At 49.3% G+C, this 19,468-nt stretch overlaps 1 protein-coding gene across 1 annotated transcript in view; it reads right to left on the reverse strand.

Moving 5' to 3' along the window:
• LOC142587983 (uncharacterized) overlaps positions 1-19,468 on the reverse strand; it is a 456,185-nt gene continuing 436,717 nt past the window's right edge. Inside the window, exons 12-16 of the mRNA XM_075699392.1 lie at positions 15,253-15,415; positions 10,980-11,345; positions 6,683-7,109; positions 2,190-4,472; positions 1-401 (exon numbers count right to left, since the gene is read on the reverse strand). Of these exons, the coding sequence (XP_075555507.1) occupies positions 181-401; positions 2,190-4,472; positions 6,683-7,109; positions 10,980-11,345; positions 15,253-15,415 (3,460 nt within the window). The 3' untranslated portion in view covers positions 1-180. The remainder of the gene's footprint in view (positions 402-2,189; positions 4,473-6,682; positions 7,110-10,979; positions 11,346-15,252; positions 15,416-19,468) is intronic.

Genomic DNA, 19,468 nt, shown 5'->3' on the forward strand with positions numbered 1-19,468 from the left:
CTGTGGTAAAAACACTGCTTTTCGAGAAGGAAGAGAAGAAAGCCCCAGTCAGTACGAAGTTATTGCGGGTCGAAGAGTCTCCCGCGCACAGTCGCACACAGCGAGCACACACAGGCCACTTTGTCCGACTACGAGGGGGCTCTGCTGCCCCTGCCTCTGCCTATGCTGCCGCTGCGGCGCCTAGTAGAAGTCCAGAAGCCTGCAGCACAAAAGGCCAGCACAGCCCACTTCGTCTTCGGGCTGGCCCCCGGCAGCTCCTGCGCGCAGCTCGTGCCCGTGCTGCTGGTGCCAGCGCTGCACGTGCCTGCCAAGTCCGGGCATGTGCTGGCGCCTTCGCACGGGTGGGCTCTCGGGTGGGCTTCGGCCCGGCGCCGATCGGCTCCTGCCGCCGACTCCTCCGCCTGCACTGAGGAACGGAGTCCCTGGAGTGGACTCAAAGCACGATTGCTACGCCACTGAGCACACACACACACACACACACCGAGTGAGAGAGAGAGAGAGAGGGAGAGGGAGGGAGCGAGCGGTCAAGGGAAGATAGTAGTAAGTTCATATATAAATGAGTAGGCGTTTTTGCCACATGTACACCCAGCTTGGGCATATTGGTAGCTACAGGTGGAGTAGCATTGACGCTGCCTAGGCACAAGAAGATTGCTGGAGAAGAAGCGCTGGAGTGGACCAAAACTCGATTGCTAGGCCACTGAGCACAGAGCGAGTGGACAAGGGGAGAGATCAGTTACTTCATGCGTGAATGAGAAGACGTTAGTGCCACATATAACTCCAGTATTGAGCATATTGGTAGTTGCAGATATAGAAGAGTTGACGCTGCTTGGATACAAGAGGAGGTACCTGGAGTGGGCCAAAAACTCTATTTGTAGTTCACCGAGCACAGAGGGAGTGGACAAGGTGAGAGTGATTACTCCATACATGAATCAGAAGGCGCTTGTGCCACATACTTAACCACAATAACGTCGAATCGTGTTGTATTTTCACGTTGCTTGGGCACAAGCAGAGAAGGTGCCTCGATTGGACTCAAAGTGCGATTGCTACATCATTGAGCACAGGGGCAGTGGACAAGGAAATAGAGAAGTTATTCCTCGAAGAGAAGTACGCGGTTGTGTCATGTTTAACTCCATTTTGACCATGCTTGTAGCTCCGCATGGAGTAGCGTTTACGTCACTCTGGCAGAAGCTATTAGAATTCTGACAACTTCCTGTCAGAAAATGCTTGCACTATGCTCAAGTCCACATTGAGGAGTTATATTCCCACGCGGATTACGCTCATTCTGCCTGTGGCCAAACAGTGAATGCGCCTTATCGACGAGTACTAACACTAATAAAACGCAGGCACGTACACTCCATCGAGGGAGCGAAATAACCCTGGAAAGTGGAGTTAAATGTGAGAGATGTGGCTACTACGTTAAGGGAGTTAATGCTTGTTCAGCATTCCCTTTGTCTTAGATGAGCACTAAGGGACATTAACCAGGATCATCCTGATAAAGGAGAGAAGGACGAGAATTTGTTTTGGTCTTTCTTCTCGTGACTGATCTCATATTGCGGAAATTTCCATCGTAATCATGCAGAAAAAACTATCCCAGCAGTGACGCCTCAACCTTGCGCATCTGAGGAGGACGCTGATGAAAATTTAAGTGCCACTGAGTGTTGTTGGTATCAGTCAAGAGAAGACAAGCTGTCTTCCAGATCAATTTCTCTTTGCACCACGTATTGTTAGAAATCAATGGGGTTCCTTCCGAAACAATAGATTTCCCTCTGACAGACTTCAGCGCAGAGTGTTGCTTTAAAGTGGAGACGGTCTAGAGTGTGTTTCTGATGCTTATAATATCTAGAACTTTGTTCCGAAGAGCACACATGGAAGTCTCCGTCTTAAAGTGCTCAGTGGGGTGCAAAACTGAGCTGGGATGAAGCGTGCAGTCATATTAACACATTTGACCAACAAGCCAACATTGTCAAACCGGTGCACAAGAGCTTTGCAGCAGGAGGGCAGTCTGTCTGCTAGCACAAAGCCGCTGCACCCTGCCACAATCGTCACTTACAGCGCATACATAGACGGAGGACAAAAGAGAACGACGTAGACAAGCGCTCAAACCGTACTCAAACCTTGCCCTGCCACAAGACAGCGTGGCTTACGAACCTCCCGTCTGAGGGAAGGACGCAGAGGTCATCGTGCGTTACCTTGCGCTGCCTTGCGGGAGCCCTTGCGGCCGCGCGCATCCTTGTTGCCTCGCTCGCTGCCGGAGTCCTGGCTGGAGGCCGGAGTGCTGTCGCGCAGGATAATGCTCTCGTACCCGCTGCTCGTGCCCGAGCACTGCACCACCTGCACTGTCTTCATGACGCCCTTGAAGCTGCTCGAGTCGCTGCTGCCGTGGCCGCTGCTCGACTTGCGTATCGTGGGCCTTGCCTGCGTCACCGTGGCGTACGGGGACGGCAGTGCGCCCGAGTCCACCGTCTCCGCCCGCTGGATGGCCGCTTTCGAGTCCGTCGCGCTGCAGGGCGTGGTAGGAGTCGACACGCTGCGGCAGAGCGGGTTGTTGGCTGCGCACGCGGGGTCGCCACCGTCGGCGGCGGCGGTCGACGTGGTGGCCCCCGCTGGCTGCTGTTTGGTACCGTGCTGCGGTTTCTTGGCGAGCCTCGTCGGGTCGCAGTGCTTGCCGTTGCTGCACGGTGCCTTGGTGATCACAGCCGCCGGTGCGGCGGTCGGAGCGCGGCCGTTCTTGGCGCTCACTCGGCTCCTGGTCGGGCTGCAGCAGCCCGTGAGAGTGCCGCAAGCGCTGTTCGTCGGGCTGGCGGCTGCTCGCGACGGTGACATGTAAATCTTGTGCGCCGAGGTCACAGCCACTGTCGCTGGAACTGGAACAGTTCCGGAGCTGAGTTTGCGCTGTGGTTTCGAGCCGGGCGCGACCGTTCTCTTGGGAGACGAGTGTTCCGTTTTGACGGGCTGCTGCTGCTGTTGCTGCTGCTGCTGCTGTGTTGAGGAACTCGTGCGAGCGCCATTAGCTAGCACCCTGTTAGGCTTAGAGGCGGACTTCTCCACGTGGTGTTGGCTCGGGGCGTGGTCGCCGCTCTGCGCTAACCTCGCGGCGACGTCTTCGCTCGGTCCTCCGCTGCTTAGCCGCCTTGGCTGCCTGGCGAAGGAGCAAGCAGCCGGCGAAACACAGTCCCCCGAAGCCTCTGGAGGGGAGTCGGTCGGAGCATCTGTGCTTTGAGGAGGAACTCTTTGGTTTGCTGGGAGCCCATCAGCCTCGCCGTTCGCGTTAAGCAGCGGGAACAGTCTGTGAGGCTGCACGTCTATTACCGGAGGATCTTGCGCACCCGGGAACACGCCGAAGTCCTTCGCTAGGAGATCGAGCTTTTCCGAGTACGACTGGAAAAGGGTGTCGCCCTGGGGCGACAGCTTGGGCGGTGACAGGTCCTGGCTCTCGGCGAGCGAGGAGTTTGACTTCTGGATGCGGTTGTAGAAGGCTTCCAATTTTAGACCGTTCATTGGCTTGATGTTCAGCCTCTGGATGTCGTACCTGTCCGCGTCCAAGTCAGCCGGTTCGCTTTTGGTGCTGGTGACGTCCGCGCAGTCACTGTTGCTGCCGTCGTCCGTGGAGCCGTCGTGGTCGTCGCACAGGTCCTTCCGCTGCTTCCGGTTCGGAAGGCTGCCGTAACGGCCTCCCGTGGGGCTGGACGTTCCGCTACGCATTATGAGCAGGGACGGTATCCGCTCATTGTTGTTGTCGAAGTACGGTGACGTCAGCTTTCGCAGCCTGGCGATGCGCTCCAACTTCTCGGTGAGCACGTCTCCCTTGACGCCGACACTCATGTCGTCTCCGTAGAGCCTCTGGTGGCGCTCACGGCGACGCTGAAGCAAGGTGCCCTGCAGGAGCTTCCAGGTCAGGCCCCCGTAGACGTGTCCCAAGATCTCGGCGTCGTCGCCGACGACGTGGTTGAGGTCCACGCTTACGGACCTGGAGTCCGTGAAGGAGGACGGCAAGTTGAGGCCGTCGTCGCTTAGCACACGGAGCGGATGGCTCTCCTGACTTCCGCCGCCTGCTCCGTTCTTGCTGCTTCCCTGGTCCACTTCGGGCAGCGGGTTCTCGTCTTTGGCCGAGGGCCAGCCGGACGTCGCGGCGAGGATGTCTTCTTCGGTGACCTGCAGGCAGCAGTCCTGCATCTGCACGGGCGACTCTGGCTGTTCCTCTTCGGCGGCCGTCATGTGGACGTCCTGGCAGGTGGCGACCTCCTCTCGTGTCGTGTTCTGACCCTGGTCTCTCTTGGTGGGAGTGCACTTGGACGTCTTGGCGTGCTGCTCCGACGAGGAAGCGTCGTGCGCGGTCCTACGCTCGTGGTGTTCCTTGGAGGCTCCGCCGTTCACGTGACACCTCTCCGGCGAGCTCCTCCTCTTCGAGTGATGCTCGTGGTGTGTCCTCGTCTTTCTGTGCTCTGGCGTCGACTTAGGACTTGGCTCGGCTTCTGAAACGAAAGAACAAACGAACGAATGGATGAACGAATTAATGATTGAATTATTCAGTGAATTAATGAATGAGTGAGAAGTTGAATGAGAAAATGAATTAATTTACAAACGAATCAGTCTCTCACGTCTACTTGCCCACTGCCGTTAGCTTCAAGGTGTGTTCAGCGGCGACTGAAGTACTGATGTGCTTGCGTGCAGCATTTCAAGCGGGTGAGTACAACGCGCGGCGGCGTGTTATTTCTCAATAAACGGTACAGTAGCCCTTAAAAAACCCTACTGCCTTCAAGCAGCACATGTAGTAATGTAAAAATCAGAAGTTCGACTTCATCGCATCAGTTCGGCTGCAAATGTTAAGTACGAGTATCTCATAGCTTTTGAAAGACAGGCAAATTACCAAGCAGCATGGCGGCATAAAAAAATGGAAAAATGGCACATAGGGAATTATGCACTGAAAATAATAAATAAAAAAGAACACAGTTCGTATGTGCGGCTAGTTTTCATACACTCTGCAGTATCTACAAAACAACACCGACGCATCTGTGAACAGAACATGTTACAACTCGTCTTTCGTGGCTGCGTGTTTCCTGGCTTTTCAGGGTTCCTTTCGCGATAACAGTGCCATCTATTTTACAGAAGATGCGTAGCTGGCTTAGCTTAGTGTTCGTCTTTAGAGTCCCTGTCAAATGGTTCCGACACACAAAGAAATCATGTTTGGAAAGTTTGAGGGTTATAGTTTAATTTATAGTTTAATTCGACACAAAAGTTGTCTCAAAACACTGATCCTGGCGTCATTGACATTATTGTTGTCGATCAAGACACAGAGCAAAGTTCTCAGGCTTCGGGCAGCAATAAACCTATGTATGACGTCATTGGTCATTAAAAACTAACGAGTGTGTTGCGTGCGTTTCTTCGAAATGCGTTCACGCGTGACAACTGCAGCAGTCACAGAAACGAAGCGACCCAGGGTGTCATGACGTCATGAACGCGACGTCATGACCCAGGAGGTGCACGTATCATGAGTAATGATACATCCACCTCCTAGTGCATTCACCGAGCCAGTCTGTCGTGGCGTCACGTCATATGATTCGCGACGTCAAATTAGTTAGGGGACACTGATACCTGCCAGTATTCTTTAAAGGTTTAGACGGTTAGAACGTCCACACAAACACACGCACACACACAAAAAGAAAAAAAGAATCTGCTAGAAACCACCGATAATAAGCGTCAAAGACAGCGTTAGCTTCTATGAAATAATTACTGTCTTCACTTATTTCTGATTGAATATTACGGTAACGTTATCGGCGGCGTTTGAAATGCTCTTCTTTCGATTTGTCTTCACCGCTACTCTAACTCCTACTTGGTTCGTATTGTGGCTTCTAATCGGCAGACGCGCACGACGGGAGCGACACGTGATATGCAGTGACCCACGCGCTGACCCAAGAGGAATTGAGCTGGCGCCGCAGAGCGCACTTCACCGCACGCCCCTCACACTCCTCCACGAACCGTTCACTACATTTCCCTTTTTTCGCTCGATCGAACCCAGTCAACACATTACCCCACAAGCAGCCTCGCATTCACACCCTCCTATGCGGTGTAAAAATATGGAACACAAGGTCACTCGACAATGAAGTGCCTAGGACCTTCGTAGCTGCGGCGAAGTGCTTCTTGTTACCAAACTTCTAATTCCGAACATCTTATATTTTCATTTTGTGCATGTTTCTAATTGCTTCCTTTCAATATTTTGTCACGTATGTTGAAATAAGATTCCAATGTATGTCACCATGGGCCTCCATTAGTTTAGGCTACTGGCGCAAGAGTTATTGTGATTTAAGTTTTTCTTAACTCACTCACTCACTCACTCACTCCACTCACTCACTCACTCACTCACTCACTCACTCACTCACTCACTCACTCACTCACTCACTCACTCACTCACTCACTCACTCACTCACTCACTCACTCACTCACTCACTCACTCACTCAATCAATCAATCAATCAATCAATCAATCAATCAATCAATCAATCAATCAATCTCCCTCTATATGATCAGGACACTGATGCATAGGCTTATGCGTTGAACGACTGGATCGCTGAGAAGAAGCGAACGCTTAAAATAAGGAGCAAAAAAAAAAATGCGACGTCGGTATTGCTTGTGAAGCTTAGCTTCAGAACGCTTCCACGTTTTGCGGCAGCCACACACACACGCACCGGTCCTGCTGGACGAGGCCGGCCGGTGCTTCTTGGCGCCCTTGGGGCTCTGCGAGTAGCGCGAGTGCTCCTGCACCCAGCGCTCGACCATGTTCTTCTTGTGGTCATCCATGTAGCCGTACACGGCGGCGGCCACCGCGGGGCCGTCGACCCACTGCTCCTTCTGCAGCTGCTCCAGGGTGCGCGAGTCGAAGCGCGGCTTCGAGAAGCGCGGACCGTCGATCCAGAGCTCGTCGCTGGCGCGCCTAGCGCCACCGGCGGCGGACGCCGCCGCCGCGTCCTGGCTCGCCGTTGACGCTGACGTCATAGGCGGATCCTTGGCGGAGGCTCCGCCGCCACGGTGGCTTTTCTTCAGCGTGTGATGCGCCTTGCCGTGGCTCTCTGCGGCGCTGGGAGACGAGCAGGCATCGCGGTTGGCTGCTGCGCACTGCGAATGGGAGAGAGAGAGAGAGAGAGAGCACTGTTAATGGGCTCTACGCTTATAACGTCTACAGGGGCAAGATAACAAATCAAAAATAAAATCATTCGGGAATGTAGTAATATTTTAAAAAGTGGCACATGCATCTTGAAACGTTTCCGAGTGAATCTGCGCAGCTTGGTTCAATAACGTACGTAAAGTGTTTTTAGTAAGCCGAGTTGTAAGGTTGGTGTGTTTTCTCTAGGTGTCAGTATGTCGTCATGTAGCGGGTTCACTTCTTTAATTGTTATTCCCGATATGGTGCGCGAGGCATATTTTTCAGTTAGTTGGATAAGAGCTTTCCAAGTATTCTATACATAAAAAAAGTTGATTTTCTCACATGTCACTTTTCCATTCAGAGTTCTAGCATGGAGACCACATTCTGTGAACTTGGCAAACTTCGCTGAAGTATGAAAAATTATTAATCTCTTCTGAAGCCGTACGCTTGTCGTGATCTTGTAGATGAGAGAAATGTGGTGAAACTAAACATTTAATGGACGGACTAATGTAAGTTATGTAACTAGGTGGAAATCAAAATAAGAAAAGAAGAAAGAAAAACAATGTGAGCGACGGAAAACAACATTAACTTGGTTCTGTCCAGCCACGTGGCGTGTGCGCGTTTTTAATGTTTGGCTCGAGTTACGTGGGACACCCGCGGTATAAGACGAGGGGCAATTTTAGCTGTTTGTATATTTCGGGAAAAAAAGGAAAGAAAACATCGACCTATATATTACGGTGTACGCTGCACCAAAATGCAACAAGAAACCCCGAACGCGTGAGTCGGAGGGTGCAGTGTCACATCCCGTCAGTCCTAGCGCGTACACTAACATCGATGCGGGCCACAAGCGTTCGCACTCGTCGGCGATGCAGGAAACACGCTCAGGAAGTCGGCGATAGTCGCAGCGCAGAGAAAGAAATTCAATTGAACGCCTTTCTCTATGGTTGCAGATTGAACACGCGCATTCCAACAAACAGCGTGAAATGTGTGTTTAGAAAAAGTTCATTTAAACAAGAGACGATACGAACACTGAGTCACAATCACGGCACAATTCCACCAGGACGATAACATATGCAAGAAACGAAAGGATTGTATACACGGCACGTTCTCAAAGTAGTGTCCGGATAACAACGTGGACCCACGGAAAGGCGCAGCTACACATAAATTGCAAATAGACAGTCACCCGAATTAATGAACGAGGCAAGTTACAAGGCTTTGCAATGTTGGTATCCATTTGTTTTAGCAGCAACAGCGGCTCAAGGTTCCCCTATAAATTTTTCTTAAACTAGCTGTCTAAATTGCTAACGCGCCTTTATTCTTAAAAAGCCGCGAGACCGCATTCCTAAACGAGCACCGAACCTTATTTCGAAGATTTGAAAACTGGGAAGGAAATTCTGATTTATGCCTAATTATAATCCTCACGTATGTAGGCGTTTCGTTAACGTTTAACTTTCCCCTCGTGTTCGTGGAGCTCTCGCATGCCATTGAAACGCTTCTCGCGTTTTTTTTTGTTCGCCATTTTAGATTCACTTGGGGCTCCCAGCTGAACAGGTGCCTTTGAGGATGCGCAAGAACTTCTTACGATGCTAGAAGTTTCAGAGCGATCTCGCGATTACACGATCTGAAGTGAAGGCGCGACAACGACGGTGGACGAAGAGGGAACGCACACAAACATAGGGCGTCGTTGTCGCGCCTTCACTTCAGATCGTGCTTAACCAACAGGCCTAACTATCCATCCTAACGTATATCAATCACACAGACGCTTGAGGCTTCTCGGGACGCCACCGTCGTATGGTCCTGCCATGGATGGCTGGTGCGCAGTCCGCGTCTGGAGATACAGAAGGCCTCCAGAGACGTCCAGCGACGCTTGGCTCCCAAAGCGAGAAAGCCGAGCTATAGTCCCTAGAATATGTACCAGACACCATATAGCCAAGTGGGCGCCACCGTCACATTCTGCTCAATTCTGCTCACATTCTGCGTCACGCTGCTCTGCCGAAGCCAGAGCAGCGTTATTTTTTTTTTTTGGCTTCCGCTTATGGCATACGCGATGAGTGCTCAGTCAGTAAGTAGCATTCCCGCTTTACAGCTGCTTGCGCAACATATACAGTAACGCATACACTCCACAGTCTGAGCAAAATACACCGTAAACGTGAAGATAAATCTGTGCAGTTCCTTCTTGGGTCTCTGACAGACGCCGTCGGTATTCCGCCTTCGGTCTCATTTCGAGCACTTCGAGGATGGATGGATGGATGTTATGAGCGTCCCCTTTGGAACGGGGCGGTGGGTGACGCCACCAAGCTCTTGCTATTATACTGCCTAATGCCCTACCTAGGTTAAACAACAAAAAAAAAAAAAAGAAAGAAAAAAGGTTCGACGCCTGCAACTCCCTCTGGTGGCGCTTCTCGACATGATACATAGCGTTCTGAGACGCCTTCGTGGTAACGCTAATCCTTGTTTTGAATTGCTCCGCCTTTGGGCGAAACCATCGTTTTCTCGAAAACCAATTTGGCCCCTTCAAGGGAAACGACTAGTGTTGTAGACTTGCTACCTTTCATCCCGCATCGGCGAGACAGTTTGGGCGTTGTCTCGTCGCTCTTAACGAGTCTGGTTGTCATTATCAAGGAGGTATAAAACGAAATTTAAATCTCCTTGGTCATTATCAAGAGACGAAGACCCATGGCCTATCGCAACACAAAGGTCGTTTGCACGGGTGGATTTACTTGTCTTGGCGTGGCTTCGGGCTACACAGGGCAGCGCACGCGCTTTCCTTCGTTCGTGGCAGCTTTAAACGATTGAAACCCTCATCAACCCACACAAAACACAACGAGGCTTTTCTTAAAACCTCGTTGGCGCGAATGTGTCAGAACTCTCAATTTGAATAGTTGCAATGAAGTCAAACAAACTCGGGCATAATGACATCTTACTTGTTCTGCGAGCCTTCTTCAAAACGAGTAGAAACGGCTCAGAAACGGCTCAGAAACGGCTACCCGTACGTCTTGAAGCGGGCAGGCCGGTGGTGCTATTCTGGACGGTCAAATTCTGCCATGTTGCCAAATTGTACAATGGTGGCGTTGTGAGCCAATCAGAGAGACCGTAACGGCCTTGTGGGCCAGTCAGAGCCTCGTGACAAAATGGCGACCTAGTCAATATGGCGGAATTCGAGAAATCGAATTCTGAGGTTTTACGGGCCAAAATCACGATTTGATTTTGAGGCAAGCCGTAGCCGGGGATTCCGGAATAATTTCGACCTCCAGGGGGTCTCTTTAAAGTGTCTGTCTGCGTAGATAATTTATTAGCACAGGGCTACACACGCCCCATGCTAAGCCTCTAAGCGCACCTTTAGGTATAACACCGAAACACCGGTTTGCGTAAAACAGCTGTGTCTTACCAGTACTCACCTACGGGGCAGAAACCTGAAAACTTACGAAGAGGGTTCTACTTAAATTGAGGACGACGCAACGAGCTATGGAAAGAAGAATGATGGGTGTAACGTTAAGGGATAAGAAAAGAGCAGATTGGGTGAGGGAGCAAACGCGAGTTAATGACGCCTTAGTTGAAATCAAGAAAAAGAAATGGGGGGGCAGGGGCAGGACATGTAATGAGGGGGGAAGATAGCCGATGGTCATAAAGGGTTACGGACTGGATTCCCAGGAAAGGGAAGCGTAGCAGGGTGCGGCAGAAAGTTAGGTGGGCGGATGAGATTGAGAAGTTTGCAGGGACAACATGGCCACAATTAGCACATGACCGGGGTAGTTGGAGAAGTATGGGAGCGGCCTTTGCCCTTCAGTGGGCGTAGCCAGGCTGATGATGATGATGATGACACCTTTCGGAGCAGCACCAACCTTTGAAGTCGCCGACGTCTCCGGCCTGGCGACCGCCGGTCCTAAGGCACTGCCGCCCCCGCCGTGCCGAGCCGGGGACTCCGGAGGCTTGGCCGTCACGGTCCTGGCGGGCGAGTTTTGGGGCGTGGGCGCCGACAGCACCGCCTCGAGCGCGGGAGGCGGGCCCTCGTTGTCCGTGAAGTCCTGGTGGCGGCCCACGTAGATGACCGTGTCGCACGACTGCTCGCTGCTCGACGTGTACTCCGGGTCCGAGCTGCCGGACCGCGGGCCCGACGAGCCTTCCTCGTTCAGCGCCTGGGTCCGCATGAAGGGCCGGCACACGCCGTCCACGCCGTCCGCCGCGGCGCTGGTCATCGTCGAGCCGTACTGCGAGGCGCCAAATTTGAAAGCGGTTTGAGGAGACGCCGAAGAGAAGCGATAAATCACTATAGACGGGTAAAGTATACTCATTTAAAACAATGTTTTCACAAATTTTGTGGTGACAAGCTGATCGTTAAAAAAAGAAGGTAAAAGTGAAACTGGCAGTTCCTTAAGTTTCACTCAGCGACCCCCCCCCCCCCCCCCTCCTTGAGATTTGTGACGTGAGTGTGACGTGATAAATTTTTAACTTCTCGTATTCCCCCCTTGCCGTCGTGACTCAGTAAAGTTCAGCCTCTGGCTCGTTTACAATAGAATGCGGCCAATCTTTAGCGGTAACAAATGAACTAGGCAACAAGCAGACGCCGTAGAAATCTATGTCGCCAAGAAGGTGAGCTGGTGCGGTGGTGTTAAGGAGGCGTCTCAAACCCTTCTTTTGCTTTTGCGTATGTTTTTGGCTTGTCAATCCTACTCTCGCGGTAACGACAGATTCTTTTATTTATTTATTTATTATTTATTTATTTATTTATTTATTTATTTGTTTGTTTGTTTTTACTGTAGAGAAACGCAGTTTCCCAATACAGCTCTATATGTTCCTCTATGTTGCTTTAAGCTTGTCATTATAAGCTTACTACTGTTTATGTAATACCGGGTTACGGTAGGCGTAGACGGGAACAGGCGCGTCTGCAGCGCCACCTTCTAGCGTAGGCTTCAAACAAGAAGACATAGAGCTGTTATTGCAACGACTGTCAGAATATGTTACTTAAATGCTGCTGTAAAGCGTCGGCAGCAACATAGTCGTTAACATGAAGCTTCTTTTATTTTTTTTTTTCATTTACATTTCACGATGACATCCTTGCAACATAATAACGTTCGTAAAATACTATTGTGGTTGAACAAAGTGACACAAGATGTCGTGACCAGCGTTTCGGCTGACGTCGACGTGTCGGTAACTCGGTGTTCCGTACAGGGTAATACTTTATACGGACACGCTAAAGGTATACCGTTACCGGACACGTAGCAGTACAGCAACGCTGAACAGCAACATCTTGGGTTGTTTTTGTCCAATTACAACGCGTTTAATACGTTTTAACGCGACAGCGTAAAGGGCCCCGTGTCGCTGTCGGTGTAGGCGTCGGCGGAGTTGTCCGTGCGTATTTAAGTACACGTATAGCAGGTTGCCACTATCCCTCAAAAGGAAAGTGTATAACAGCTGTGTGTTACCAGTACTCACATATGGGGCAGAAACCTGGAGGCTTACGAAAAGGGTTCTGCTGAAATTGAGGACGACGCAACGAGCTATGGAAAGAAGAATGATGGGTGTGACGTTAAGGGATAAGAAAAGGGCAGATTGGGTGAGGCAACAAACGCGGGTAAACGACATCTTAGTTGAAATCAAGAAAAAGAAATGGGCATGGGCCGGACATGTAATGAGGAGGGAAGATAACCGATGGTCACTAAGGGTTACGGACTGGATTCCAAGGGAAGGGATGCGTAGCAGGGGGCGGCAGAAAGTTAGGTGGGCGGATGACATTAAGACGTTTGCAGGGACAACATGGCCACAATTAGTACATGACCGGGGTAGTTGGAGAAGTATGGGAGAGGCCTTTGCCCTGCAGTGGGCGTAACTAGGCTGAGGCTGATGATGATGATGATGATATGCCGCGCCTTGCTATACGACACGCGGTATTTGCGGGATATATTACCGCACCACTCTATGACTAAAGTTTCTCGCACCTTGTCTTACATTCTTGACAAAGTTATTCCTCGGAATTTTGAGAACGACAGCCCTCAAACAAATGTCACGAAACAAGACAAAGACAGCGCATGCCTTTTATGTCACATCTTCTCAATCTTAAATGTTAAAAGTGCGATGAAATAACAGAAACCTGAAAAGGATGTAATTTTTCACGACGCTGTGCAGTACCCCCGGGATTGGCCCGGCCGATTTTCTACCAGAAAGCCGCCAGGGCCTCACGGTAAACATTGCGGTTACATACGCTGCAGCTGCCGGGAAGCGTGAGAAGCAGGTCAAGGATCCGTACAGATAAATGCTATCATGTTCCACTCTTAAGACCTCAAAATTTTTTTTGTGTGTTACGTGAGTGTTCCCTTCGAGCAAAATAAAGAAACAAAAATAAAGAAGGATGTGGCGTTTGTGTTTATGTTGCTACCAACACTTCGCAACAGCAGTCAAGCAGCAGTCCAACTTCAACAGTCCTCTTTGGTTAAAGACTGCGTCACAAGATGGTGCCACGAACGCGGCTGCCGGCGTAAGCGCCTGCGGTAACCCTATATTCCACGAAGAGTAATACGTTTACGGATAAGCTAAAATTCTACTACTACCGTTCACGGAATACCGGAATAGGGGAGACGTACGGGACAGTAGCGGTGTTGATAACGACATGTTGTGATTGGTTGCGATAACAATCGTCTATGATTGAATTCCGTGCTACAAAGGGACTGTAAACGCTAAGTTAGTGTTCGTGTGTACATTCTGGCATTCCATAAATGGTAACCCCAAATAAAGAGAGGCTAAAGCATTCTATCTATAGCGCCTCCGCATATGCATTGCTTACGAATTACCGGAATACCGGTGACGTTGACGTAAGCAGCAGAGCCATCTAGTGACGTCGAGTTCAACCGGAGCGCACGGAATCTGACCACAATCACGTGATTTACGCTACGCTGCTGTTACTGCGTAAAGGCGATGACGAGAGCGATAGTCAATGTGTAGTAGCTATATTCCTCCTATGAACGACAGTGAGGTAATACATTGTTTACGCATGCTGGTTGCACAATGCATCACAATATGTCCCTAATATTCAATGTTGTCAATAGAGAGCTTTAGAACAGGGGCCTAAAACGTTTTGGGGCCCCAAAGAAATAGCGTCGAAGCCACTGCGCATGCGCGAGACGCAAACTGCGTTTGGGTTATGCGTTGGGAACGCCATTTCACCGATTTAGCGAGAGCCCAAATAGCGGCCCCAAAAGCTTTACGCCAGCAAACATGGCGGCACCCATCGAAGCGGTGGCTCTAACCTAGCACCAACTTGGGTTCGATTCCTGATAGCACGTGTAGTTCGCAAACTAGGAGAAGTGACTGCGCTTATCGCTTTCTCTCAACTAGCGTGTGTTATGAGGATTGATTCATTAGACGCCGCTGATTCCGAATTCGATTGCGGATATTATGGCTTGTAGGCCCAGCACGGCTAAGCTTGGCTGGTGAAGGCACGTAAAGTTGGTTTGCTCAAAACTAAGCGCACTTAATTGTTTTGCTGCTTACAGAATAATCGCTCAATTGTAATTAAACGCGAATACACGCAAGTCAAAATTACAATTCCTATCATAAAATGGTATTTAATTATTTATAATAGCTTTTTTGTTTGACGCCGTAGTGGCGTTGTCAGCGCAAGACGCTATCCGCAAACACAAAGCCCTATTCTAAAACTCTTCACTCCTGCGTGCCCCAACGCTAACACCCGCATAGCTCTTCGGGGCCCCAAACTATCGGGGCCCCTATTCTAAAGTTATCTGATAGTTCAAGCATTTCCTGCACTGATAAACATCGCTGTGCACCGTACTTCCCGGTCTATAGTCCGCATCCGGCATATAGTCGGCAAGGGAAAATTAGGGCTTACAATAAGCTTACATTAGCCGCAAGCAGCATGCAGTCGATTTCGCGGTGCTATTTATTACCGTAAAAAAGGTTTACAACAGCAGTGGGACCCAATTCCTTCAAGCTTGCATAGGATGGGAAAAAGAAATCGTGTATAATCAGATGCGCGAGAAATTTGAACTTGAAAACACGTATAGCTCGCGAACTACAGTCCGGAAAATACGGTACGCTCCAGGCTGCGCCACTTATGTTAGTGTAACAAAGCACGGAGATTTGTTGGCAGGTCAGTGGCGTCACCTTTAGCTTCTTGCGTCTCATGCGGTGCACCCTGGACGCCAGCTGTATCGTGGCCAGCGTCTCGGCGTAGTTCGCCGCCAGCGGAGACACGTGGGCGATCATGGCGGCCCGACACGTGACGCTTCCCAGGGCCTCCTTCAGCAGCTGCGTCACCTTGGACTCCCTGCGCCACGAGAAGGTGTGTCTCACAAGAAAGGGGAAAAAAAAAATCCACCTGAATTCTACCCGGTGAATGTGGATGCACAGCGAAGCTGTTGCCGACGTTACGCAAGCATCACCTCCATAAGCGGCGTACGTCAGGCATGCATGCACGCGGGCGGAAGTGCAGCACACATACTCATTCTTTCAGGCCCTCCGCCAAGCGCAAGCGCATTATTGAACTAGTGTCTAAAAAGCAAATTGCCGTAGAATTACAGCTTGATTTCGGTGAAATTTGGAATGAATTGACTTTTTTCAAAACGTCAGGGCACACAGTGGAATGTGTGTGTGTGTGCGATTTTTTTTTTGTTCTTCAGGTGACGGCAGCACTTGTGGTTGGCCTTTGAGAACCAAACTTCCCGACTTCTCCAGGTGCAAGTTGGTCAGACAGACAAGACTACTGATCGGCTGGTCGGCAGCACTTCTGCCTCTTGTAGTGCATCAAAATCGGCACAAATCAGCGCGCATACACGGTAGTTTGCGCTTGCGGGACCTATTTTTTTAGCGTTATCTGCATTCTCATTCTTTTATTGCGATAGCAATTATACGGACACTCTCCAAGCGAATTTTAGCCGCCACCGTCGCCGCGAGGTTCCGTATATAGTTAAGTATATGTACGCGATATGCCACGCCATGCTACCTGACAAGCGGTATGTGCGGGTTATATTGCCACACCATACTATCACTAAAGTTGCTCATAGTAGGCCTTAATTATTCTTCAGAATTTTCAGGATGGCCGGCCACGAACAAATGTCACGAAACAAAACGCCGACAGCGCATGCCTTTTATCTTAAATCTTCTCAGACTTAACATATTCGAAGTGCGAAGCAATAACAGAGCTCAAACCTGAAAATGATGCAATTTTATTGGCGTGGCTGTGCAGTATCACCGGGATCGGCCCAGGAAACAGGGTTGCAGCATACCCGATATGGAAAAGTGGTGGTAAAGCCGCTAAGAAAGACATTGGCTTTAATGAATAAACAAAAATAAAATTGTCCGATGACAGGATTTAATCAGAGGGCCCCTAGCTCAACAGCTCGTTTTTACTTAGTCAGCTTACGTTTAATTACTTCAATTGATACTGCCGCTACCTTTAGGAGTCTTACACTTCATGTATCATTCTAACATGTAGCTATCGCATCCATTGCTTAGCCCTTATGGCGAAACTGTGATATATATATATATATATATATATATATATATATATATATATATATATATATATATATATATATATATATATATATATATATATATATATATATATATATATATATATATATATTATCTACACTTCACACAATACACAGTGCCGCACATTCACAGTGTACGTCTCAGTATCTGAAACTGACACGGCATGTAACGATGTGGCGCCTTGATAGACTGTGTGACAGCTGTTCACACAGTCTTCTGTACCTTCTTCCCTTCGTCTCTTTCTCATTTTCGCACTCTGTCGCCCTTTAACAGTACAGGTTACCTAATTGGAGATATCCTCCATTTAATCTCACCGTTTTCCCTTTATATTTATCTCTGTTATCTACACCTCTTATTCTCCGCGGTGACCATATCGGCTGGGTGAAATTTTTCAATCGGTACTTTGACTTTGTCGGTGATAGTGGTAGCAGACTGCGTCAGCTGATTATGCGTTACGATATGTATTGTAACCTAGCATTGCGCCTACCACTGGTTTACTGATGGATGTACTGATTCCCGTTGTTATCTGTTATATGCATTTTCTACCCTTATTCCGATCTTCTCTCACTTATATCTAACGTTGGCCCATTTATGCTCCCTTCTGTCGCTTTCTTCATGTTTCTTCGCCTGCGTCAAGGCTAAAGAAATATTTTCTTGGAGTTTCAGAAACTAGTTCAACGTCAAGCTTTTCTGTGCTTCTGAAGAACAATGATGGCTCAGCCGATGCATTAGCCAGGCGGGTGTAACTGTATCTTCTGCACGCAATGCTCAAAGCAGACGACAAAAAGAAGAACTGACGGAAAGAAACAAAAGGACAGCTGCTGTAACGCACTCAGTTTGCCAATGGCCTCTCGTATCTCCTCCTTGCCGATATCTGAAATACCTTGCCCTGCTACACTAGTGGCTAGGCAGCTTTAGAAACTGTGGCTCACCCACACTGGCATGCGTGACGCAAAAAAAAAAAACAAACAAAAAAACAACTGAAGCCCCTTCACCATGTCGCGTTCGGGCAAGCAACCATGTTCGCGCCGGCGATCGGTCGGCAGCTATTAGTGTCAAGTAGCCGGCAGAACGGAGCAGTCGGTGCGGAAACGCGAGAGAAGCAAGAATGGCTCAAGCCCGGGGCTATGGATGAAGATGAGGTTGAGGAAGCAGTAGAGGGGATGGAGGGGGGGTGTAGGGGGTAGGAGGTGCAATAATGACGAGCTCGGACACGAGTTCCTCTCGAAAGCAGACGTGAAAGAAAGATTCGTCTGCAACCCAGCCCCGAGTAGGGAGCAGACGACATTAATGGGAGCACAATCACGCGAAATACCGCGCTGCCGCCGTCTGGCGAATGAAAAAGGCGGGAAAAAGAAACGAGGAAGTAAACGAAATAATGGAGGAGCATTGTACCTCGTGTCTCGTAGATACACGTGCGGGAACACACGACGAGAATGAGTAAATCAAAAACAGGGGAAAGAGCTGTCGAAAGCACACAGGAAATGGAGAGAAAAAGAATAGGAAGAGTGAAGAGAAACACAGATGCAAGCGAAAAGCTCAGACAAGGAGCTCGCAGGCGAAGGGGAGATCCAAACATTCTGTTTCTCTTTCTCTCATTAATACTGTGCAGCCTTATGTACTGTAACAGCTGTCTATAAGCGGCACGGGCTCAAGAGCGCGATGCCGAATTGCCTAACAGCGTTTGCAGGCCACCTTCATTTCAAGCGACGAAAACCGAGGTATTGTAGAACTCAGGCCGACCGCTAAGGACGAGATTGTATTCTTGTGCGCCTTAGAATACAAACAAGTGCATGCCACTTCCACTTTGCTTAAGAGCAGGCCAGGATGTAGAACGTAGAGCAATACATTAGAAACGATAACAAGCCTAAGGCGGGGTACCCATGAGGTTTGAATAACATGGGATGTATCGCGTTCGTTATCGTTCAATTGTATACGCATCTCAAATCGCTTCATCCGCTTTCTAGTCTCCTACTTGCCGTTAACGAAAGAAGCTGGTCGACGTGGCCATTGATGCATATGTATACTACGTTACGAGACGCGCGACAACGTGTTTCGCAACCTGTGTTTTGGGTGCCCAATGCTTAAGAAGAGCGGTCGAAACACCAACGCAGTCAATGTTTTTATGACACGTATGTCAGCATTTAAAGAGGCACGTCGGTGAGTTGCAAGTGTGGCGGTAACGCCAATTTGGGGATAAGGTAATTTCCGCGATAAGTTTTCATGTAGCGCCAACAATGAGAATAAGGAGATCGCTAAGAGGGGAACACAAACAAACACTTACGTTCATTATTTATTTCTCCATATGTGGTACTAGTGTAAACGCCAAAAAAGATCTGGAAACTATTCTCATCTCAATGGCTGCAAGATTACAGCACTTCCCGCCAAAGACACAGCACTGTCGCCCCAACTGATGTCACGAAACTTTGTCAATTAGCTCAATCCCAGAGTTCGTAAAGTTGCACCGCTTCATGCCAAGAAAAGAAATTTCACACCAGATGAAGCCAAAGAACCCTGCGGACTGGCTACATTCAAATCTTTGTTAAGTTGTACTTTCCCACTGAAAACGCGGAGTTTTCAAGACGGGAAGTTAATAATGTGCCATTCAATTTGGTCTTTGAATGAGATATTCGTTATTCGTAATTACGGATATTTTCCGAATGCCTTTCAAATATTTCAAATCGTCCACTGTGCACGATCGAACACAAAATTTGAGCAAAAACTGTGATTAACTTCATCCCGGCGGCCATACTAGGCGTAGACAGAAATCACGAGAACTTAAGCAACGCAGCACGCTACGTCGCTCCGGTAGCCAGCCTATTTT

Source organism: Dermacentor variabilis, chromosome 7, assembly GCF_050947875.1.
Source record: "Dermacentor variabilis isolate Ectoservices chromosome 7, ASM5094787v1, whole genome shotgun sequence".
In the NCBI taxonomy this organism is placed as follows: Eukaryota; Metazoa; Arthropoda; class Arachnida; order Ixodida; family Ixodidae; genus Dermacentor; species Dermacentor variabilis.